At 35.4% G+C, this 24,957-nt stretch overlaps 2 protein-coding genes across 4 annotated transcripts; one reads left to right on the forward strand and one right to left on the reverse strand.

Moving 5' to 3' along the window:
• The first annotated feature begins 4,511 nt into the window (after positions 1-4,511).
• On the forward strand, positions 4,512-23,318 carry LOC121738631 (E3 ubiquitin-protein ligase FANCL). Of its 3 annotated transcripts, none has more exons than XM_042130821.1 (5): positions 4,512-5,096; positions 5,516-5,674; positions 5,763-5,944; positions 12,478-12,583; positions 23,303-23,318. In XM_042130821.1, exons 1-4 carry the CDS (start codon positions 4,613-4,615, stop codon positions 12,580-12,582), a joined length of 930 nt encoding a protein of 309 aa, XP_041986755.1. In that variant the 5' UTR covers positions 4,512-4,612; the 3' UTR covers position 12,583; positions 23,303-23,318. The 3 variants fall into 3 exon arrangements, with proteins under 3 accessions (XP_041986755.1, XP_041986756.1, XP_041986757.1); XM_042130822.1 differs by lacking the exon at positions 23,303-23,318 and having other exon boundaries at positions 4,711-4,799; positions 4,934-5,096; positions 12,478-12,774; XM_042130823.1 differs by lacking the exon at positions 23,303-23,318 and having other exon boundaries at positions 4,759-4,788; positions 4,934-5,096; positions 12,478-12,774.
• Positions 15,086-21,364, reverse strand: LOC121738628 (COP9 signalosome complex subunit 1). Its single transcript, XM_042130816.1, has 4 exons — positions 21,315-21,364; positions 21,112-21,190; positions 19,667-21,013; positions 15,086-15,518 (listed from the first exon to the last, which is right to left on the reverse strand). The coding sequence occupies exons 2-4, from the start codon at positions 21,121-21,123 to the stop codon at positions 15,426-15,428; spliced, it is 1,452 nt and encodes a 483-aa protein (XP_041986750.1). The 5' UTR covers positions 21,124-21,190; positions 21,315-21,364; the 3' UTR covers positions 15,086-15,425.
• Positions 23,319-24,957: the final 1,639 nt, after the last annotated feature.

Genomic DNA, 24,957 nt, shown 5'->3' on the forward strand with positions numbered 1-24,957 from the left:
ATGGAGTACAGACGGTACATCACTAACACGCACACGTAAACATAATTGTATACACAGATGTAAATCAATTTTGGTTACGTTTGCCAGCTCGGGATTGTTTCTCTATTCCGATAGGTAATATTAACTTAATGGTTATAACACTTAAAAAGCACTTAAAATACCATAATTTAGTATATTTTAATGTTTCTTGTCAAATATTAAGATGTTTAAATGTTTCAGGGTTCCACAAGTAATGCGCATTTCCACTCAATATTAGTTGGTATAAAACTGTAGGATAAACCTAAACCTTTTGTATGGGACCAACTTTCTTACTCGAGAGAAAAAATCTACTATTTCATACATATTTTGGTCACAGCTGATCGATACTTTTGTATGGAACAGCTGACTTTTTATTTCGGGTACGAAAGTTGGTCCCATAGAAAAGGTTGTTCATACACATAGGTAGGTTCATCTTACAAACCAGTACCTAAAAGTCAGCCGGTATTTTAGCGGATTTTAATAGAGTTTAAAATTGTAGCCTATGTGTTATTCTGATGTATAAGCTATATTATTGTAAAGTTTCATTAAAATCCGTTCAGTAGTTTTTGCGTGAAAGAGTAACAAACATCCATACATCCACACATCCACACATCCATACATCCAAACAAACTTTCGCCTTTATAATATTAGTAGGAAGTAGGATTATATAAGTTGCCATTATTGAAATCGGGCAAAAATTACCAAAAAATCGGACAAATACTAGTTGTACTCGCGCACGAAGGGTTTACAGTTTATTTTAAGTTTACCATCAATTATTATTATTATTATTATTATTATTAAAGTATGTATACAACCAATGATATTCTATGTTACTAACGTAACTAGATTGGAAGTTTACGGTAGCAACGCGTTGCCACTGAAGATGCCTGCAGGCATATCTCACATACATAATGACATAACGAATATATGACTTGACATTGTCTTTTGAACAAAAAAGTGGTTACGCATTTCTGAGAATCTTTTGTAAGACATTGCTACTCTAGTATTTTAGAAACTCATTGTATACAACTGAGTATTTTGTGAACATTTCAGGTGCCTACCTTCTGCCATTATTGATATTAAGAAAAAAATAGCAAAAAAATCACTTTTATTTTGGGGCTCCCATAAATAGATATTTAATTTATTTTGTTTTAAGTATTTAAATCAAGCCATGTTATATTCTATTCTATCACAAATCTTATTTATTGTCAAAATTATTAATTAAATTAGTACATACGAAGTCAAGCCATCGGTAAAATAACAAAAATTTTATTAAAAATATAAACACATTTTTTTTTAATTTCTTCACTTTTTTGACGGACTATGAATTAATTTAAAAAAAAATTATTTATTACAAATCACAACTATCATTATAGGATAAAGGCAAATTAAAAAAAACCGACATATAAAAACCCTGTCTATAGGCGGCATTATAGTTTTGTTCTACGAACTACGAAAAATAAAAACTAAGAAACCTTATTATTCGTAGTTCGTAGATCAAAACTATGATTCCGGCTATAGATAGGGTTATACGTTAATTTTTTTAATTTGCCGCCTTTTTCCAGTCTCATCTTTCGCTAGCCAGACTCTACCAAATCAAAATACTGTGGCCGGTCCGCCATTTTATGTTCCGGTTCTCCGAGGTACATAAACTGTCAAAGTGTCGAAATATCTCAATAGATATTTCGACACTTTGACGGTTTTGTACCTCTAGACTACTCTAGAGTCTGGCTAGCGAAAGATGACACTGGCTTTTTATTCCAAAACTGATTATGGTAGCACTGTCATTAACGTCAATGTCACCTATAGCATCTGTTGTTTATGTGTCAAAGTGAAAAATATTTCTGTGGTTTACGTGATTTTCTAATTTAAAAGTGACGAAAACTTTGAAAACAGATTTGCGAAAACTGATTTTAGCTATGATTAGTAAATACGAACAAAAAAGAAGTGAAAAGGATGCAATTTTTAAACAAAACCAAGATTGTTTACATGAAATATCCCAGTGCATTGGCAGAGTAGACAGAATTATAGAGTATGCCGACTTAGAACGACGTAAATAATAATGGAATTAATATTGAGGGGCATTTACGCTACAATAAAAATAGAGTATTTTTAAACTAATACAATAAAACTAAATTACAATAAAAACTAGCGTATATAAGTAAAAAAAAAAAAAAAAGGAGAACAGTTTAAATATAAAAAAGGTTGTCATCCAGACTGCTGCCTTTAGGGAGAGTGCCCAGAATACTAGCCACATTGCCCCGCTGTAAGGCCAGGCTTAATCGCTGGCCAAAATACGCTCCAGCCCTCTGGTCACCTGTGCGATCTATGAGGCGGGATGATATAAGATTGAAAAACTTTTTCATATCATCCCCCCATGGGCCTAACGTTTCAAACGCAAGCGGCAAAAATATGTAGTCACGGCTTAAAGATACATATTTTCGCCGCTTACGCGTTTGCGCTTCGGACGCCGCCGCACCAGCCGTCACTGATGTTCCATGTAAATAGGAGGCCGCCAGTGTGTCGACAGTCGACACATGTTGCGTCCCACACCCACACCAAGCACCTCCCACTTTTCCATGGAACTAATGTTAAGCCGTCGGGTCTCTTGCCATCATCACGGGCAATACCATTCGGCTCTAAAATAGCCGGAACGTTAATGGAGACAAGAGCCCGACGTACAACATCATTCAATGCTGCGTGGCGCGACAGACGACCAGCGCTCCGCTGGCAAGAAAGCCCATGGTGACCCAGACGATCTACCATAGATCCACAAGGGCAGCAGTGTGGATGGTTTGTTGGCAAACCTAGTCGCAGACTGATGGCAAGGGAGAAGGTGGTATTGTCCAGTAACGTGCCTAAATTTGGAGATGGAAGTGCTTGGAGCCAGAGTCCAGATTCCCAAGTTGCAGCAGCCAGAAGACGGGCCCGCTCAGCCGCGTCGGAACTAGAGTTAACTAGCTTATCAAATACAACACGGCAAAGCGGCTCATCCCAAAGACGCTGCAAACAAATGTTGGCTGGAACGGCCCCATTGGCACTAGCTTCTCTCCAGGCCTCTAACGCGTCACTATAAAACGGAAAATCAAAGTTGCCAAAAGAAGGGGAGAGAATTTGGCGAGTCAATGGACTGGTGCTATTTACTGAAGATAGAAAGGCAGGAAGAGCAACATCTGACACTTTCCTGATGCCGATGCCCCCAAAGCGATATTGTTCCAAGAAGAGTGTTTAAAGACAAAATCAGTTCCCTGATGAGATTTCTTCTTAGACCGGTAAGACCCTAACGTTACAAAAAAAAAATACCTGAAAGCAACCTTGGTATTGAATGCTAACTTTATTTATGAACATATTTTCAGATGTCAGTGTTTGTACCCTAAAAAGTATTAAAAAAGAATGCCACATAAATAAAGACGTGTGGTTACGGGAGTTTGGCTGGGAGGTGTTAATGCATCCGTCGTATAGTCCTGACCTTGCACCTTCAAATTTCCACCTGTTTCAATCGCTGCAGGATTCCTTAGGCAGTGTCAGGTTGACATCACAAGAGGACTGCCAAAACCACTTGTCGCAGTTTTTTCATTAGAAGCCCCAAAATTTTTATAGCAATGGGATCGTGTCCCTACCAGCAAGTTGGCAAATAGTTGTCAAAAAAAAGGACACCTATATATTATAGTCAATTGTAAATAAACTTTATAAAAAAAACCTTTCGAATGTTTATATAAAATGCGAAAAAAATTTCCGCAACCTTTGATTTTCTGTGTTGTTTTTTCATATCCCCTTAATCCTTGGTTTTTAATCAACTTGCAAGAGAGGGTTATTAGTTTCAGGCATGTACAAGTATGTATTAAATAAACATATTTGAGTATAATGAATACAATCTATGATGCTTGCGAGTAATAATAATGTAATATATGAAATTATTTAAATTAAATTATATTTAAACTTAGAAACAGTAGTGACAATTTAGTTTAAGAAAATGAAGATAATTGTTTGGTTAAATTATATTTTGTAATATATTTCATGATGTACGGTAAGTAATAAAGAAGAAGTTATGTATGTATATACTCCGACAAAAACATGCAAGAGTTTTCGTCAAAATCAAAACACAATGAAATGTATTGCAAAATAAAATTTAAGTAAACAACAACAATAAACTTATTCTTGAAATGAGTTATCCAAACTAAAATATAATATTAGTGTCATAAATAATCAAGTATCAAAACTATAATTCCGACTATAGACAAGGTTGCCATACGTAGATTTTTTTAATTTGCCGCCTTTTTCCAGTCTCATCTTTCGCTAGCCAGACTCTAGAGACCATTATGCCGAGTCCACTCTTTAAAATAATTTAACACAACATGTCAAAGTCAATGGCTTAATTGAACACAATATGTCAAAAATTTCTCGCCACGTTCAAATAAAGCCTCAGTGTTGCCAGATCAGGCAGGAACTGACAGTTTATTTTTTAAATAATACCAGCGTTTTTTGGTATTATTTAAACTGTCGTCAGAAAGGTCAGAAAGATAATTATGACATTCTCTTTGGATAATATGTATTAGAGAAAGATTAGGACTAAGTTCTATATACTAAGATTAAAATGAATAATAAACCTCTACGACTGCAAAATCACGATCAAGAACTTCTATTTACATTCCTGCATCAAGTGTATATAAAAGTTATAGATACTAGAGTAGAAGAAACCGAATCGATAACATCAGAATTAATTGATCAGCAACTAATACAAGAAATTAAAGATCTGCCATCAAATATACGGTTGGAATTTGGTAAATCACTAAGAGACATAAAATGTATCTTGCCAGACAGTGTAAATAAAAGGCATCATGAAATTTATGTTTCTTATGTTGCACCCCAAAAACTGGTTATAAGCTCTGTGGCACTTCCACATTCAATATTACAGGATCGAGAATATAAATCAGTTGAAGAAATCTTTACTGCATTTAGGACATACATTGACAGTTTAGAAAATTATCTTACTGAATTAGAAAGCATCGACCGACATTTTACTGTTATGGAACCTGTTAACCCAACATTCAAGGATGATTATAGAAGAATCGCTCTTGGTAAGTTTTTGTTATAGTTCAGGGGTTCCCAATCTTTTTCAGCCTGCGGCGCACTTACAAGTCAATCTTTTGTCACGGCGCCCTACTCTCCCTAGCAATTACAAAAAGATACATAAATAAACACCTTTAATGATTATAGTTAGGTTAAGTAGGTAAATAATAATTAATAATAAACAAATATTTAATCAGCTGCCTGCTTCGTATAATTCATATTATATAATATTTGTGGTTATGGATAATGATGGAGGATCGGCATTCGGCTCATGGCGCCCCTCTTGCCTTTCCACGGCGCACAGTTTGGGAACCCCTGTTATAGTCTATACCAGGAAGCCACGCGGAACGTCTATCTATCAATAAATATAACTGGCATCTTCCAGAATTAATATTTATTAGAAAGTTTATTAACTTGCTATTTTCAGATGAAAGAACATGGCTTCACATAGAAGTGACTCAATATGGATTGGCAACAAATATTCATCTCATCGCTCAGTCAGAAATGTGGCAGGACAAATTACACAAAGGTCTTATGAGATGGGATCATGACAAAGGCATCGTAGAAAATGTTATGGACATTTTTGGTAAAATTTTAGTTTCATTTTACCTGTGTTAAATACTATAATGATATGATTAACACGGTACAGCTCACAATCACTATGTACTTTACAGATGTATCAGATATGTCACAAGTTGGAAAACATATGGCAGAAGAGTCTAAACCACTGACAGAGGAAGAAGTTACTTGTGGTATCTGTTTTTGTGCAGAATTAGTGGACACTCCAGGTGTACCCCAACCGCTGTGCCAAAATCCTAACTGTGGTGTATCATTTCATAAATTTTGTTTATACCAGGTATTGCCAAATATTGTTTTAATTTCAATAACCTGTTTCACATTTGGAGACATGAGTGGACAAAGTGGGTAACTAACATTTTTATAGTAAACCTTTATGATTGTATAAATTATGTTTATAAGTGATTGAATTTAGTAACATGCTTTTACAATATGAGCTCTTTATAGGAGTGAGCACACTGAGACGGGCCGTGCCAGGGCTCATCGCAAAAATCCGCCTCCATACAATTTGTATGGAAATGAATGCGCGTATCGCACACTGTGTCGGAGCGCAGCGGATTTCCGCTTCCATACAAATTGTATGGAGGCGGATTTTTGCAATGAGCCCTCAGCCTCAGTGTGCTCACCCCTTATATGTTGTAAAAGCATGTTACAAAATTCATCACTCAATTACCTACATATTTTTCCGTTTCAATTTGAACAAACCTTTTAACTTACCTACTTCATTATCTAGCTAATAGCTATACATAATAACTAGCGACCCGCCCCGGCTTCGCACGGGTATAATTGTCCTTTCACGTGGTCTATTCTTCATGTAAATAATGTACCAAGTATTGTACACATTGAAAAGGTCTACAGAAAACGCGATAGTATATACGTATAAGGATATCCCACAATAACATTTTTTTGTCATTTACTTTTAACATCAAATATTGGCTAATTTTCGAAGCGATTTTAACCAATACGGCAATAATCCTTATTCAGTTAAATACTTTTAATACATTATTGATTATGGCCCTTTACGGCATTTTTTTTTTAAATAAGGGAGCAAACGAGCAAACGGGTCACCTGATGGAAAGCAACTTCCGTCGCCCATGGACACTCGCAGCATCAGAAGAGCTGCAGGTGCGTTGCCGGCCTTTTAAGAGGTAATAGGGTAGGGGGGAGGGAGGCAGCCTATGGGCTATGAATCAATTTCTTCGATGGTAAGTACATGAAAGATGATAATCCACGTGCGATCAGAATGGGATCGCAATGACAGCTTTGTTTGCTAAAAAAGTAGCGTTTGCAAAAATATTCTGATAACATTAGTTAATAGGTAAGTAATCGAACAATTCTGTACATTAAAGGTATTACCTTGTTTTGGTCAACCCCAGCTTCAACTCTTTCAGTTTTAAAGTAGGTACTTTATTTTTTATTTTTGAGCGAATCCAAAATTTTCATGAAAATGATTTGTGGTAATATTTTATCAATGAATGTGATTCAGCTATTATTTTATTAATCAATTACTATGGGCGAGGCCGCCAATTTTTGCTGATTTTGTAATTATTTTTCTCCGCCCTTTGTATTTTAAAAAGTATTGTGTTTATCGTATGTTCGTATCGCACACTGTGTCGGAGCGCAGCGGATTTCCGCTTCCATACAAATTGTATGGAGGCGGATTTTTGCAATGAGCCCTCAGCCTCAGTGTGCTCACCCCTTATATGTTGTAAAAGCATGTTACAAAATTCATCACTCAATTACCTACATATTTTTCCGTTTCAATTTGAACAAACCTTTTAACTTACCTACTTCATTATCTAGCTAATAGCTATACATAATAACTAGCGACCCGCCCCGGCTTCGCACGGGTATAATTGTCCTTTCACGTGGTCTATTCTTCATGTAAATAATGTACCAAGTATTGTACACATTGAAAAGGTCTACAGAAAACGCGATAGTATATACGTATAAGGATATCCCACAATAACATTTTTTTGTCATTTACTTTTAACTTCAAATATTGGCTAATTTTCGAAGCGATTTTAACCAATACGGCAATAATCCTTATTCAGTTAAATACTTTTAATACATTATTGATTATGGCCCTTTACGGCATTTTTTTTTTAAATAAGGGAGCAAACGAGCAAACGGGTCACCTGATGGAAAGCAACTTCCGTCGCCCATGGACACTCGCAGCATCAGAAGAGCTGCAGGTGCGTTGCCGGCCTTTTAAGAGGTAATAGGGTAGGGGGGAGGGAGGCAGCCTATGGGCTATGAATCAATTTCTTCGATGGTAAGTACATGAAAGATGATAATCCACGTGCGATCAGAATGGGATCGCAATGACAGCTTTGTTTGCTAAAAAAGTAGCGTTTGCAAAAATATTCTGATAACATTAGTTAATAGGTAAGTAATCGAACAATTCTGTACATTAAAGGTATTACCTTGTTTTGGTCAACCCCAGCTTCAACTCTTTCAGTTTTAAAGTAGGTACTTTATTTTTTATTTTTGAGCGAATCCAAAATTTTCATGAAAATGATTTGTGGTAATATTTTATCAATGAATGTGATTCAGCTATTATTTTATTAATCAATTACTATGGGCGAGGCCGCCAATTTTTGCTGATTTTGTAATTATTTTTCTCCGCCCTTTGTATTTTAAAAAGTATTGTGTTTATCGTATGTTCGAAAACTGCTTCTAACGCAGAAAACAAAGCACTCAGCATGCATTAGAATTATTTCGGTTCAAACAATACTCTAAAAATATATTTACAATTAAACATAAAAAAAGGTAAGAAAATAGCTTAAAATATACAATCCGCCTTGGAAGAGTCGCTGTAGCAGTAAGTATGGCAGATTTGAAGATAAATCGGATATGTTATGAATCCTTATATAAATGGCTATAACCTCATCTAATTCTTATAGTATTTTAGGATAACTTTCTTTATAAACTTTTAAAATCAAATGAATCGTTAGAAACATCAATTTTACCCCACTTTTTAAACGTCACCAATAAAACCCATTTATTATTATCGTTGGGTGTTAGGGAAGGTAAAATCGGGAGGTGGCAACGCTGAGATTTTACGTATTCTATGGAAAATCTCGTAATATCCGCCATTTCTCGACAGTTCACATTTGAATCTCAGACGGGCTGTGTACAGTTTTTTCAAAGGAAGTTTTTTTTTGACACAAATGTAAGTATTACTGTTTCACATAAAACTATCAATGCATCATGTAAGTAGTCAAAAGGGCCATGTTTAGGGCTATAATACAAACCACATTGTGTATTATTTACAGAGATAAGATGATTTTCTCAACGCTACGGTAGCGTTGAGCAGGTAATTCGCTACCATTTTGGTGCTTCAACGTCACCAGCAGCTTAGATATTCGTCAATTCCTCAACGCTACCAAATAAAGGTGAGTATCCAATGGTTTTTCACTTTTTGTTATTTTTTTTTATGAAATAAGGGGGCAAACGAGCAAACGGGTCACCTGATGGAAAGCAACTTCCATCGCCCATGGACACTCGCAGCATCAGAAGAGCTGCAAGTGCGTTGCCGACCTTTTAAGAGGGAATAGGGGAGGGTAGGGAAGGGAATAGTTGAGGGTAGGGAAGGGAATAGGGTAGGGGTTAGGGGATTGGGCCTCCGGTAAACTCACTCACTCGGCGAAACACAGCGCAAGCGCTGTTTCACGCCGGTTTTCTGTGAGAACGTGGTATTTATCCGGTCCAGCCGGCCCATTCGTGCCGAAGCATGGCTCTCCCACGTATAAATAATAACTAGAGGTAAAGTACTTAACTACATAAACTAGAGGTCGCCTAGTGGTCGACCTTAAATAATAATTTAAATTAATGGTTTGGACGCTATTAAGATTCCATTGTCAAAATATTGATATTTAGAATCATGGATTTCATTCGAAATTAATAAAGGGAATTAACAAGACGACAGTTACTTTGTTCAGAACTATGAATAAAATGAATAAATACTTAGGTATGGAAGCTTTAGAAGAAAAAACCGGCCAAGTGCGTGTCGTGCCACGCGCAATATAGGGTTCCGTAGTACCGTTAGTTTTTGATAATTTTTGTATGGTCAATGAATGTACAATTGTAACGTGTTTAAAGCAGCCTCCACACGTTGGCCGTGTTTGCCGAACAGAAGAGGACGGCGCTATACTAAAGAAAGAGATTGAATTATTTGCGTCTTTCTTTCTGGTATAGCGCCGTCCCCTTCTGTTCGGCAAACACGGCCAACGTGTGGAGGCTGCTTTACACTACTAACAACATCATCTCAGTTACATTCAAAGGAATTTAATTTAAAATAATATATAGTCTGTCAAGAAAGTCATGACAGGCGGGAAAATTTTCTAAGGTAATCACGCTTATAAGGTGTATTTTTTTCTTTGTATTTTCACAGAGAACGCTTATTACATTTTAAATATTGTCACCTTGCACATTTTTATCTCGAATTATGAAAGTTCTCATATTTTTTATTTCCTTTAAAAAATTTCCTGTCTGTCATTTGACTTTCTTGACAGACTATAAACAATAATATATAAACTTTTTTAATGTTATGACATTTGACATAGAATTGACAGAATGAATTTTTTGTGCGACGGGATAGCGATGGACGTTGCCATGATGCCATACTTATTTAGTCACTTCAATAAAATAATATGGGCGAAATCGGAAATACTTTATATGGCAAAGCAACGTTTGCCGGGACAGCTAGTTTAATATAAATATTAAAAATAATATAGTATTGCATTGTACGAACACCTTAACAATTATTCGTCACTTTAAACGCTACTGTGACGCTACGCTACGCTTTTTTCTTCTGCGTCATATCAGCAAAATTGGCGGCCTCACCCCTATAATAATATAACATAAAACAAAAACTTAAAAGAAATGTCCGCAAATAAAAAAGTTTTTGTTTGTCGACCCTACGGCTGGCCAAATGTCAGCCACGCGCGTCAACATTAGCACACAAACTGTCATTGCGATACTTAATAAAATAATTTAATTCTATATACGGCCCTGGATATTTGTTAAGTTCAAAATAGTTCAAAGACGACAGATGGCGCTTTATAAGTAATATGATAATAAAAGCTATTTATGTACGGTTTAGGTTTTAAATGTGTTTAAGGGGGATATTAGATTATCATAATATATATTGGATCCGAGATCATTGAGTCAATGATATTGGATAATGTAATATAGACATATGATTCATTTCTTCCTTGATCATAGATTTTTGACATTTGCTGAGAGTTTGGATCCAATACGGTCATAGAAATAGGTGTTGCCAGTTATTTAATATAAAAAAGAGTTTTTAATTTCTTGTTCGTTAATATGTTTCAAATAATATAATGTAATTATTTTTCTAATTATATACTTGGATAATCTTGCTGAAATAACAAAAAACAAGCCATATTTAAAATGACGATGTCTTTTGACAAATCGAATTCTCTGAGATCTAGTAACCCTGACGTCAATACCTGTCAGCGATAGCGCTATCCATTGGCTATTGAAACCACATAAGACGTAAAATACGATCAATGAAATATGATAATGTAATACGCAGATATGATCAAATGATCATATATATTGGATCCTATATATGATCATAGAAATGATCCAATATAAATGATAATGTAATACCCCCCTAAGACATAGTGTATAATGGTTTTTAGTATTGAAGTATAATAACTGCAATAAACTTGTGCAAAATTATACGCATTTACGTATTTATTATCTGTCAAAGGTCTGGTCATCTAGTGTCAAGTAGAATAATTAACGCTGAATGCTAAAATGTTCTAGAAAACCTGACAAACGCTAAAAGTGTACTGACTTAAGCCCCGCCTGCAATGATGACGTCAGGACCTAGTTGAAAATCACAGTGCACAGTTGCTTAGGCCAGCTCCTCTTTGTATTAGCTTCATGATCTAGCTATACAAAAACGAAACAACAGTTTTCAAATTGTTATTTATCCACTTTATCCACTCATGTCTTCATTTACGTGATGGAGGTCTAACAAAATTATAAATATTATTAATATTAATTACTGTCATGATATAATATCAATTTCAAATGCTGGGATAAAATATTGACAACCTCACAGAGGTTGTCAATATTTTATGAGTAGTTGAGCGCATGGTATTAAAGCACAGTATAGCAATATGACATAGGGACTAATATTGCTATACTGTGGTATTAGCTTCATGGTCAGCACTCAAGCTGGGTGTCGCGAAAAACAAAAAGTTTTGTTCTTCGCGACCCCCGACCGAAATGTGTAAAAATCATATATTAAAAATCTTAAATATATGACATTGTAAAAAAGTATTAAATATTATTTCTAACTTGTCAGACAATTCTTATGTTGTCTGGTACCTGTAACACAAGCCCTTCAGGTACTTAGCATGGGGTCAGACCATAAAGTTAATATACCTAGCGGAATAGAGAAGAAAGGCCCGATCAAGAGAGATGTCACTATCAGTAACACTGCGTGCTAAAAAGAGACGTGATACATGACAGCAGCACTCTTTTTTTGACGTCCAGTCGGCACGTGCCGCACGTTGACAATTTAATCTCATAGAAATCATGTTCAATCATGCTTGTGTAAGTGTATACGTACACATATTTTTCACACAGATGAAAACCAATTTTGGTTTCGTTTGACAGCTTGAGATTGTTGCTCTATTCCGCTAGGTTATTAACTTTATGGGTCAGACTGATGTGGTGTGATTTGTGAAGCATCTTTAGATATTATTAAGAATAATATTATAATGATAAAGTTATTTTTGCTGACATTAATCTTTTACGTATTTTTTACAGTGGCTTGTTGCTTGTGAGGGAGGCAGACCACCAGCTTTTGGAGTTGCAAATGGCAACTGTCCAACATGTCTTCATCCAATTGCATGTAGTGAGAAAGACAGTTAAAAATAAAAAAGCTGAAATGCTAAAATATGGAAAGACATCTAAAGTTTGTTGGTAACCTATGCTAAGTAGGGGTCACCGCAGATATACAATTTTAAGTTTGCCGACTATCGTACAAATAAATTGCGTAGTTTCACAATTTAATTGGACAACTTTTTAGTATGTAGGTAATTGCCAATTGGAAAGGAATCGCGGTGTCCAATTATTTAGTTGTACAATTTAGTTGGATGAAATGTGCGAGCTCTCATAAGTCGCTAATAGCTATTGGTATAAGCGCCCTACTCACACATCTGCCGCAGGGGCAATCTAAGGTGTAGGAGTGGGGATGACCCTTAATTGCATCCTTAATTGTGATGTGTGTAGGTATGCAGGGGCAATTTAGAGGATTGGCCCTGCGGCAGGGCGGCAGGGGCGCGAGACCATCCTTGATCCCTAAGTCGTCCCTGCCGTCGCTGCGTGTGTAGCGCAATTGGGGCAATTTCTCAGTCAGTTTCAACAAGTCTCAGGAATCATTAATCGTTCTCTAGCGCATCATGTATGTATTTTTTTTTCTATAAATGGTGCCACCATTGCAAGAAGCTCTTCAAAAGGGTCAAAATCCATCCGTAAAAAGTTATTGAAGTCATCTACTTCCAGTTCTTTTATAATATTCATGTGGCATAACTCACTTCTTTTCAGTAGCCATTTCTTCACCCAGTATCTCCTTTTCCTTTTTTTTTGAGGTAGCACCACAGAAAGCGCCAAGGCTACTCCAATGTTTTGATTGGTCGATAATACGGGTGCCATTCTCAATACGTGTGCTCAGCTCAGCTTACTCCGAAACACTGCACGGCAGGCAAGTGTGTAGAGATACTCCCGATATCGCCACAACCGCCATGCACCCTAGATTGCCCCTGCGGCAGGTGTGTGAGTAGCGCCTTATACTATGCGATTTAGTTGGCCAACTTGAAATTGTAAGCCTGCGGTCGCTCGAGGACTGAAAAAACTACCTAAGCAGCTTAAGCTACACAATATTATAATATTTTTGTAAATATTAAAACACTGTTAACTATACTTAAATGTTGTATTTTGCATTATAATAAGAAGAATAATAAAAATGTAACAATTTTACCATAACATTTCTACAGATATTTTTGCGCCAATCAAGCTCAAACCACAGCTCAAACTGATATTTTTTGTAGATCACAATAAAGGTGATCGCACATTTGCCCGCACCGTCTGCGCCGCATCCCAGAATTCGTTGTATGAAAAAATGACGGTGCAGATGAATGTGTCCGCACCGTACGCGCCATATTTCGTGACGTCATTTCATACCACGAATTCTAAAATGGGCGCGTACGGTACGGACTTAAATCTGCGATCGAATAAGCGAGCGCCTATAAGCGTCAGTGACGCCGCGATTGTAAAAATGTATGGTTTTGCGTCAGAGACGTCACAGACTCCGTGTTTTGTGTCGCTGTGCTCGATCCCAAACCATACATTTTTCACAATTGCGGCGTCACTGACGCTATAGAGATAGACGCTCGATTCGAAAGGCTACCTTTACCGGGTGGTTTACTTACATTTTACAACGTAAGGCCAATTTCTTTCCTTATAATTTAAACACACCTTGTAACTTACCTACTTCATCATCTGGCTACACATAAAATCCAGTGATTTGATTTCAAATAAATTTCCCGGCTCTAAAGCCTCCATTTATGCAAAAAAAAGAAAATCGGCCAAGTGCGAGTTCGACTCGCCCATGAAGGGTTCCGCAGCAGCAATAAGGGTTATTTTTATGAAATTAAAAGATTTTTGATTTATTTTTATATTTCAGTTGATTTCATGAAACTTTACCACTTTGAAAGAGTCTCTCTCGCAAACTATTCAGGTTAGAAAAAAATTATAAGTATTAGAAACCTTAATATGATTTTTGAAGACTCATCCATAGATACCCCACACGCATAGGTTTGATGATTTTTTCCATTTTATATTAAAATCTTAATGCGTTTTACAGACTACATCTACTTACCAAGTTTCAATTGTATAGCTCTTATAGTTTCGGAGAAACGTGGCTGTGACATACGGACGGACAGACAGACATGACAAATCTATAAGGTTAAGGTTCCGTTATTTGGCCACGGAACCCTAAAAACGGGAATTTTTTTACTGTTTCATCCACTAATGTCTTTAATTTAAGATAGTTGTCACTGTTTATCATACCACTTGGGACTTGGCATATTTTCTATAATAAAAAATAAGCACCATAGCAAGTGCTATAACATATTTACGTGTATGTTTCTCCTCAATATATTTTAAACAGAGTAAAATATGTTTTGATAATTATTATTACTGTCTATGTATTAAATGATGTATTAAAATAAAGACTACTGAGGGTAGTATCTTGGTTAGTTATTTAATTTTTAAAATAATTATTTAGACACAACTGAGTGTCAGAGTTTATTACACTACCTTAAATCTTAAGAGCTGATTTTTAAATGCCATTGTTGCAAAAAAAGAGGGGCAATTGCATTTACTTTTTTAATATTACAATTAAAATTACGTAGACATAATATTTTGTGGTTACATATTATAATTCATTATATAAACAATGTTGCAAATGCTTTCATCAGCTGTACAAACTCTGTGTGTTCTGTTAGACAAAAGAAAAGTTAAAGACAGCCCTGCCAGTGCCATACATACCTGTTTCAAGGTAAAATTTTAGACAGTGAACATTTTTCTTCATAAGAAAGTAATTATACATGACAACATAATATGTTAAAAGAGCACTATCATAAAAATGTGTGAGCCTGCTGTACCATTGCATTAAGTTTGTCACGTAAAAAAAAAGCTTAGCAGATACTTTATCACAAGGGCACAGTGTCAAAGGTGCGTGCTGTTAGACTGGTGCTGGACCCTGGAGCTTCACCGCTTTGTGGGCCTGCTTCTCGGCCAACATTCTGGAAAAATAAAAACACACTGATAGAAATAACTTAGCTGACATTACTCTAGCATGGGCGTACCCAGGTAGCAGGGCAGGGTAGCAGTAGGGCAGCTGCCCACTCCTGCCCCTACCTGGGTACCCCCTCCTCCTTTTTTATCATTATTTGCTTTATTGCTATAAAGTTCAAAATTACAGCTTTGTCACTTAACCGATTCAATGCGACGCACATTTTTGAAGACTTTCAGCCGTGGCGGCATACAATATTCTCGTGACACGTGAGCCGTGCCGTGTCTCGTGATACGTCATACGCCATAGAAGTAGATGACACGGCTACCGTGTCACCCGCCACGTTCAAAAAGGTTTATTGTTTTTCTTGGTTTTTAGGAGTTTTTTAACTTGTTTTATTTATTTGAACCCAAACCATTATTGTTAACGGAATGTTACGTTGTTTTGAGTTGATTTCGAGTAGTTTTACTAAGTATTAACCTGAAAATGGCAGGCAAACGATTTTTTTATTCAGATGTAGCAAACGTTTTGTAGGTTTCAAAGTTAGAAAAATTAGTATATTAAATAGGTCTGGGTTTCCGATGTAAATTATACGTTCGTAGATAAATTTAAAGAAGTTCGTTGTTAAGTTTTTTTTAATCGACTTCTAAAAAGGAGGAGGTTATACGTTCGGCTGTGGTATTTTTTTTGTGTGTTCAACGATTACTCCGCCGTTTGAGATACAATCGTTTTTTAAATGACACGGCTCACGTGTCATACGCTACACGTTAAAAACATGTATGACACGGCTTTCGTGTCATCCGCACTGAATCGGTTAACTGACTTGTCTAAAATTATAAACCTAGTACCAAATACTATCATAGCTACTTTTATACTTCAATATTTAAAGTTTTTTGCTTTCTGTGTGGAGATGACAGATTTTGGTAATATTACGAAATAAAAAAAAAAATGTGTATCTCCCTACGAATAATAAAAAGTATGGAATCGTAACTCCCATACTATTACCGTTTTGAAGATGGAGGGGCACTTCGTACCCACGAATGTAGCACGTTGAGACACATACCAAATTAAAGGGCTTGAAAAGTTGAACATTTTATTGTATTACGAAAAATCTCTAAACCATGGGAGAAAAAAGTTTATGAGGGTAGAAGGTAAGAAAAAATCACAAAAAAACACCCTGTATTATTGCATCAATTTATAGTGTTGCTGGTAAGTAATCACTTCTAGAAAGTAATCGTATATGACAAAGTTAAGGAAAGTGTTATATTTTAGTATATTCTTTCATATTTTAAAGAAATGTATGGGAAAACAATAAAACCTTAAAAATCTGACCTTTCCTGGAATTTGCCGTATATTGTTACTTTGGAGAAATTGTTTATAATAAGCAATACTAGCGAATGGTGCAATAATACAGAGTGTTTTATTTTTTTCCTAAAAAAATAAAAAAAACACCTGTATTATTGCACCATGCGATATTTATAAACAATTCATCCTAAGTGATAATTAACGAAAAAATCAGGCAAAGGTTCGACATTCGGCATTTTATTGTTTTCTCATACATTTCTTTGAAATATGAAGTAATATATTGAATTTATACAAGACTTTCCTTGAGTTTGCCATATATCATTACTTTTAAGAGATTATTCCTTACTAGCAACACTACAAATTAATTCAATAATACAGGTGTTATTTGTTCATTTTCGGAAAAAAATAAAACATTCCGTATTATTGCGCCATTCGCTAATATTGCTAATTATACATTTCTCCAAAGTGATTATATACGATAAAATCCAGGAAAGGTTAGACTTTAAGGTTTTATTGTTTTCTCATACATTTCTTTAAAATATGAAAGAATATAGTAAAATACAACACTTTGCTCAAGTTTGTCGATACGATTACTTTCTAGAAATGATTCCTTACCAGCAACACTATAAATTGATGCAATAATACAGGCAGTTTTTTTGTGACCTTTTCTTACCTTCTACCCTCATTAACTTTTTTCTCCAATGGCTTAGAGATTTTTCGTCATACAATAAAATGTATAACCTTTCAAGCCCTTTCATTTGATATATGTCTCAACGTGCTACAGCTTGGGTACGGGTCCCATACAAAAATGCCCCTTCTTCTTTGGTTCCTTTTGATCGGTCATGTAACGTCAGCTAGTACCGCTCAAGGTCACCTAAATATTGCAATCTATATATTAATACGTGAGAGAAAAACTTTGTAACCCTTTTTACGAAAAATGGGGAAACGTAGGAGCATGAAATTTCGCACAATTATAGTTTATATGGTGAAGGAGTGCGTCGAGCTAATATTATTTTAAAATTATGCTTTTTTCATATATATTTTTAACAAATTAAACGTTACACACACTACGACACTACTACTAGGAAAAATTACAGATTTTTGAGTGACAAGCCTATACATACGAATTATACTCTTTTATTTATGGTTTAAGTCTGTTGACAACAAGTTGACAAATTGAAAATGGATTGTTGTTTTTTTTTATTTAATTTTAGATACTATTAGACAATGCTTAAACGGCCAGTCTGAGATCAGCTGAGTCCTAGAGACAAGAATTGAAAAAAACTATGATGAAGTCAATATTTTTTACAAAATATAGGAAGTAGTCCTAATGTCATTGCAAGTAAGGTCGAATTTCGACCATTGGGCGATCTCTAGTGTATTGAAATGTGTACCTAAGGTACACTTTTTTGACAAGTATTGTGGATAGGGAATGCAAATCTCGCGAGATTGGGGCTCAAGCGAGATCCCGCGAGTTTATGAATACAATACCGCGAGATCTCGCCAATTTCGAGATCTCGCGAGATTGGCAGTTTGGTGTTTTTTTTTTTGCAAATAATCACAATATTTGAATAAATTACGAAAAAAATATATTATAAGTCTTTTAAGATTAACATTCATTTTCACGATTTCAATAGAATTTTATGCATCAAAAACATTGTTTGATGTATCTATCTATAATTTTTAAGTAGTAAACTTTGACATACGTAATACGTATCTACTATTTATCAAATAACAAATGAAAGAAACAGCGAGTCTTCTCTACTAATGCGCTTTTATAATTTTGGACGTGGCGGTAATATCGTGGACGTCCGCGGTAAAACGATATAGGGGAGTAAAATGTATGGAAATATATGAAGATGTTTTTAAATTTCCGTCGACGTAACTTTTTAACGTGCACGTTAGAGGACATCATAACGTTTACACTTCTGAATCGCACAAAACGTCCGCGATGCGTAAAATCAAAAGGACATTTAACGTGCACCCAAAGTTTTACTGTGGAAGCTGGCGTCCACGTGACGTTCTTTTATAACTAACAAAAGAACGAGAAGTCAAAATTCAGGACCTAGTTGAGAATCACAGTGCACGGTTGCTTAGGCCAGCTCCTCTTTGTTTTGACTCCGTGATCGCAACTCTGTCCGTGTCAGTCCACGCTTCAAATATGACGTTTTTATGCTCAAGTGCAATCTCGTCAAACTCGCGAGATCTCGCCTTTTTTTCGTCCGAGATCAATCTCGCTAAAAAGGCCGAGATCTCGCGAGAGCGAGATTGCATTCCCTAATGGTGGAGCATGTTTTTTGACGGAGTTTTTTTTTTTTATGAAATAAGGGGGCAAACGAGCAAACGGGTCACCTGATGGAAAGCAACTTCCGTCGCCCATGGACACTCGCAGCATCAGAAGAGCTGCAGGTGCATTGCCGGGCTTTTAAGAGGGAATAGGGTAATAGGGGAGGGTAGGGATGGGAAGGGAAGGGTAGGGAAGGGTAGGGAAGGGAAGGGTAGGGAAGGGAAGGGTAGGGAAGGGAATAGGATTGGGCCTCCGGTAAACTCACTCACTCGGCGAAACACAGCGTAAGCGCTGTTTCACGCCGGTTTTCTGTGAGAACGTGGTATTTCTCCGGTCGAGCCGGCCCATTCATGCCGAAGCATGGCTCTCCCACGTATGAGTTCGGAGTAGAGAGTACGGAGTTACTTTTCCTTATTTTTTATTATTCGTAGGTATCTCCATAGAAGTAACTTAAATGTTGAATGATGTTTCATTTTGATACTTAATTAAAAATTAAAATTACTGATATTATGTCTCTTATCTTACAACATAATGAAATTAATATTATTCATATGCAGGTTTCTTACCTTCACGTGTATTTGATTCTTAAGCATGGCAGCACGAAGAATAAGCATTGAAGTCCTCCGTTGGTATTCTTTACCCATAGCGAGACTCCTCTCAAAAGTTGTGCTTCTCTGATCTACATCTTTCGCATACAGAATCTTGTTATGTGAATCAATTCGTGCTTGGATTTGCCCATCAAGAATGAGCTGCATTAGTTCATCCTCCAGGGCGTTTACGGTGCGATTAAATGCAGCAGCCATGATATGCATGTCGGCAGAGAGGTACGGACTGAAGTATTGTATTAGGGCTCTATTGCGTATCTGCATGTAAAGTGAATTTAAATGTGGTGCTAAATACATATCTAGAAGTAAATTGTCCCGGATTTCATCCAGTAACCTTAAGCAAGATGCATATTTAGATTCGTAAAACTTAAATATTATGTCACGCAATTGAGGCTCTAGCTCTAAAAATAATTTAAAAGAACTGCTAACTATTACTTGCTTCTGGAGCTCCGAGCGATCGAAGGTTGCGAGGGCGCACAGACCTCCATATACTGCAACGTTATTACTACTCAGCAGTTCTGGGTAGTCGCAGTGATCAATGCTAGCACCTAGAAATAGTTTGGCCGCTGATTTATATTTCTTTGTGGCTAGTTCTGCAAGGCCGGCTGCACACTTTAAACGTGTCAGTATGGCTTGATTGGAATCTTTGCCATGTACATCATTAAAATCTGGTGTGCCCTCTGCTTTTGACACATAGTTAAGAACATGGGCCCAGTTTTGCAAATACACTGACACTTTAACCACATTCAAACACATCATTATTATGTGCTTAGCACTAGTACAGTAATCTCTTGCTCTCGAATAGCATTTTAAAGCACTGGTGAGATCTCCGCAGTCGAGATAATGGTCACCTAAATCATCATGCCCTCTTCTGATGCTCTCTTTTATAGAATTTGTTTTGTAGTTTTTGAGATCTGTGTCTAGTTTTTCCAGCTTGATGGCAGCTTTTTTAGTTTTGGATTCTACCCACATTGTGTCCAAGACGGGAATATCTTGTGATCCCATCTGCACTGCCACATCCGGTAGGCCAGCGGATGCTATTGCCTCGGCGAGCTTCTTATGTAGAGTTTGATAGAGACTTACATTATAAGTTGTCATAACATACGATATAGCCATTTTCAGCGCTTCTAGTCTTAGAGAAGGGCAATGATCAGCTACAAACATTAATCTGTACAATTTCGCGAAACCTGTATATGCCGCAGCGTAAGTTTCTAAATCTAATGTCGGATTTTCGACCACATAACACTCAGTTTCATTGTTTTCATTATCTTCAAGTGGTACGTCCACTTGCATCGGTTCTGCCGTATTCTGAAAATAGAGTACATTTTTTATCGTGTAATAGACAATATTAGAATGAGATAAATATTGCCGGATTTTATTATTAGCATTAGAAAAGGTTAACTAACCATTTCAAACATTTTAGATAACAAAACTCGACTTCTAAAGGGAAATACGTGAACTCCACTGTCAACGCAGGAAACCAACCTAAAACACAATGCATTTATAATAATTTGAACAAATACAGTTTGAAGAAAAAGTAATGAACATTTCTGTCCATTTGTTACGATAAATATTTAATAACCAAATTCCAAATTAACAAAATACCTACCTTTATCATTACGATTCTTTTCTTTTTTTGCAGCGGCATTTTTCTTTTTTGACGACGTATATCTGTGTTGCCAGAATTTAAATACAGATTAAAAACATAACATCCAATGCAAATTATGAAAAAAAAATGTCAGTATGCGCCCAAAATCAGGGCTTCATAACCATAGACTTATAATATATAACGTACGGTAACGGTATTTTTTTATCGATATCTAGTAACATAACCAAAAAATATCATCATCATCATAATATCAATACGCGAACGAAAAACTTTGTACTTAACCCTTTTTACGAAAAATGGGGAAACGTAGGTGCATGAAATTTTTCACAGATATAGTTTATATGGTGAAGGAGTGCATCGAACTAATATTATTTTGAAATTATGCTTTTATACATACAGTTTTTTAAGAAATAAAACATTACACACACTACAACACACACACACATGAGAAATGACAGATTTTTGAGTGACAAGCCTATACAAACGAATTAAACTCTTTTATTTATGGTTGAAGTCTGTTGACAACAAGTTGACAAATTGAAAATGGATTAAATGGAATTTTTTTTATTGAATCTAAGTCCTAAGATACTATTAGACAATGCTTGTAACACGGCCAGTCTGAGATCAGCAGGGCTAAAATGGTCGCTTTGAATAATCATGATATGAATCATAATACTTAATATGATTAATTTTTCTAAAATCGCAAAATATAACTCTGCTTGCAATACATTTCTGTATTTTTGTACTGATTTGACATATTTTGTTAGTTTGACAGTTTTGACAATTCATTTGCTAAATTCATAATTCTTTCTTCATTCATCAATTGATTGAGAGGAATTGCTAAATGTGACCATTTTAGCCCCGCTGATAAGTCCCAGAGACAAGAGTTGAAAAAAAAAAGATAGTCAATATTTTTACAAAATATTAGGTAGTACTCCTAATGTCGTTGACACTAAGGTCGAATTTCGACCATTGGGCGATCTCTAGTCGTTATAAAAATACCGGCCGAGTGAGTGAGTTTACCGGAGGCCCAATCCCCATCTCCTATTCCCTTCCCTTCTCTTCCCTACCCTCCCGTATTACCCTATTCCCTCTTAAAAGGCCGGCAACGCACCTGCAGTTCTTCTGATGCTGCGAGTGTCCATGGACGACGGAAGTTGCTTTTCATTTGACCCGTTTGCTCGTCGCCCCCTTATTTTCATTTTAAAAAAAACTTTGACTTAAACAAGTCAAGATGGTGCTGCAATTTGTTTAGTCAATGAATGCAGAAAATTATGCAAGGTACCTATGTCCGTATTTATTTTAATTATGATGATTGCGGGGGATGGGCAAAATATGGATAATTATTTGTATGTCTTACAATGACCTCCATTATAATGGAGATCAGTGATGTCTTAGTATTTATTACTAGAATTCTAAGTTTAAAAGGCTCTCTCCAGTTTATAGTACCTCAATGGTCAATAGTAGCGACGCGACGTCATACAGACTATAGATCCTTTTTGGCGCCAAAATTTTAATTTACAATTTTAAACCAGGGCTCAAAAAAGTGATATTTTTCTAAATGTTATCGCCTTAAATACCTAAAGAACATTATATTTCGGTTTCGTTTGGAACGGAACGCTATTCGGAACACTTTGAGAACATTATGATTTTTTCGTTTTTGATCCTTAAAACGGTTTTAACCGGTTTTTGCCATTTCCTCGATTGATTATTATTATTTTTATTTTTTTGGTCATTCATTCGCGGGATCGCGGCCATAGTGTGAGAAGTGAGAACTGAGAGTAGAAAATAGATTATTAAACAATTTAAAAACATGGAAGAAGTCTTAGTAATAGGGTTTACTAAGACTTTGTTGTCTGTCCGTCTCTCTTTGTCTATATGTCTCCAGGCTGTATCTCAAGAACCACTATAGCTAGACTTCTGAAATTTTCACAGAATGTGTATATCTGTTGCCGCTATAAGAACAAATACTAAAAATAAAATAAAGTTAATATAAGTACAAGAAACATGACTTTTTTGGCCTGTTTTGCTCGAATTAATAATAGTAACAGCACTTGAAATTTTCACAAAATCCTTAATTATATTTGAACTTCAATAATTAATAATAAAATTAAAATAAAGTAAATGTTTAATTTGTTTTCCCATACGAAAAAAAAATTGGCTACTTTTGCTAAGATAAAAAAAAAGATATAAACAATGTCATTTTTTAAAATCTCTATTATTAGTATTATTAACTACTGTAAAGAGAATTTAAAAAAATATATATATAACTTAGACATTTTTTTATATGTTTTTCATGGGTCGAAAGTACCCAAAGAAGAAGGGGCATTTTTGTATGGGACCCGTATCCAAGCTGTAGCACGTTGAGACATATATCAAAGGAAAGGGCTTAAAAAGTTGAACATTTTATTGTATGACGGAAAATCTCTAAATCATGGGAGAAAAAAGTTAATGAGGGTAGAAGGTAAGAAAAAATCCCAAAAAAACACCCTGTATTATTGCATCAACTTATAGTGTTGCTGGTAAGGAATCATTTCTAGAAAGTAATCGTATATAACAAACTTAAGGAAACTTTTATATTTTAGTATATTCTTTCATAATTTAAAGAAATGTACAAGAAAACAATAAAACCTTAAAAATCTAACCTTTCCTGGATTTTATCGTATATAATCACTTTGGAGAAATGTTTTTTAATCAGCAATACTAGCGAATGGCGCAATAATACAGGATATTTTATTTTTTCCAAAAATGAAAAAAATAACATTCTGTATTATAGAATTAATTTTGACGCCCACACCGAATAATCGGACAATCGTAAAAATGAAAATGTTCAGGAGAGCCGAAAAACTGATTTTTGTTAATAACTCCGTCAAAAAAAAAGCATCTAAGACTTTTTATATCTCAAATGAAAGATAATTTTTTTGCCTATCTTGCTATCTTAACAATATTTAATTACCACCGAAGGTTTTTTTAAAATAAAGCAAAACGTAACTTATCGTTCTGGAGTAGGTCAAGCTTTGATCATTATTGTCTATTGCATGATTATTCGGGTAATTTTGTGTTTCGACTGCAATAAAATGCACATATAATATCTCATTGCAATATTATTCGGGGAAATTGTTTGGGATAAGAATATTGGTAAACACCTACTTATTACTTTACTATTCGGTGATTCAAAAATATTGTACACTTTATAATTATAGTCATTATCGTGTATTCCAATGATTTTCCACTATTTGCAAAATAAAAAAATATGTATTTTTGTTTTAATACATTCATTATTAGATGACATAAATGACATTCTTGCGATCGAAACTGCTCTAGATTAAAAAAATACACTCTGGAGGTTAGCTCTATCATTTTATTAGTACTTATAATCATTGCAGTTAATTAAAATGTTAATCATAACCCTCATCGCCACCAGAGTTGGTGTCACAATAATCAATGTCATATTATGTTCTAATAAAATTAATGATAATGGCAGGAAATTGCTTTAGATTTCCGAGAGCATCGTAGGCCTTTTTTATATGACGGTGCTTTAATCGTCGACTTCTATCTACATCGTAATACAGTTCAATGTAATCAGAATCAAACTATGTTAAAAACTTCTCAAGATACAATACAATATTCACACAACACACTA

Source organism: Aricia agestis, chromosome Z (assembly GCF_905147365.1).
Source record: "Aricia agestis chromosome Z, ilAriAges1.1, whole genome shotgun sequence".
Classification (NCBI taxonomy): domain Eukaryota; kingdom Metazoa; phylum Arthropoda; class Insecta; order Lepidoptera; family Lycaenidae; genus Aricia; species Aricia agestis.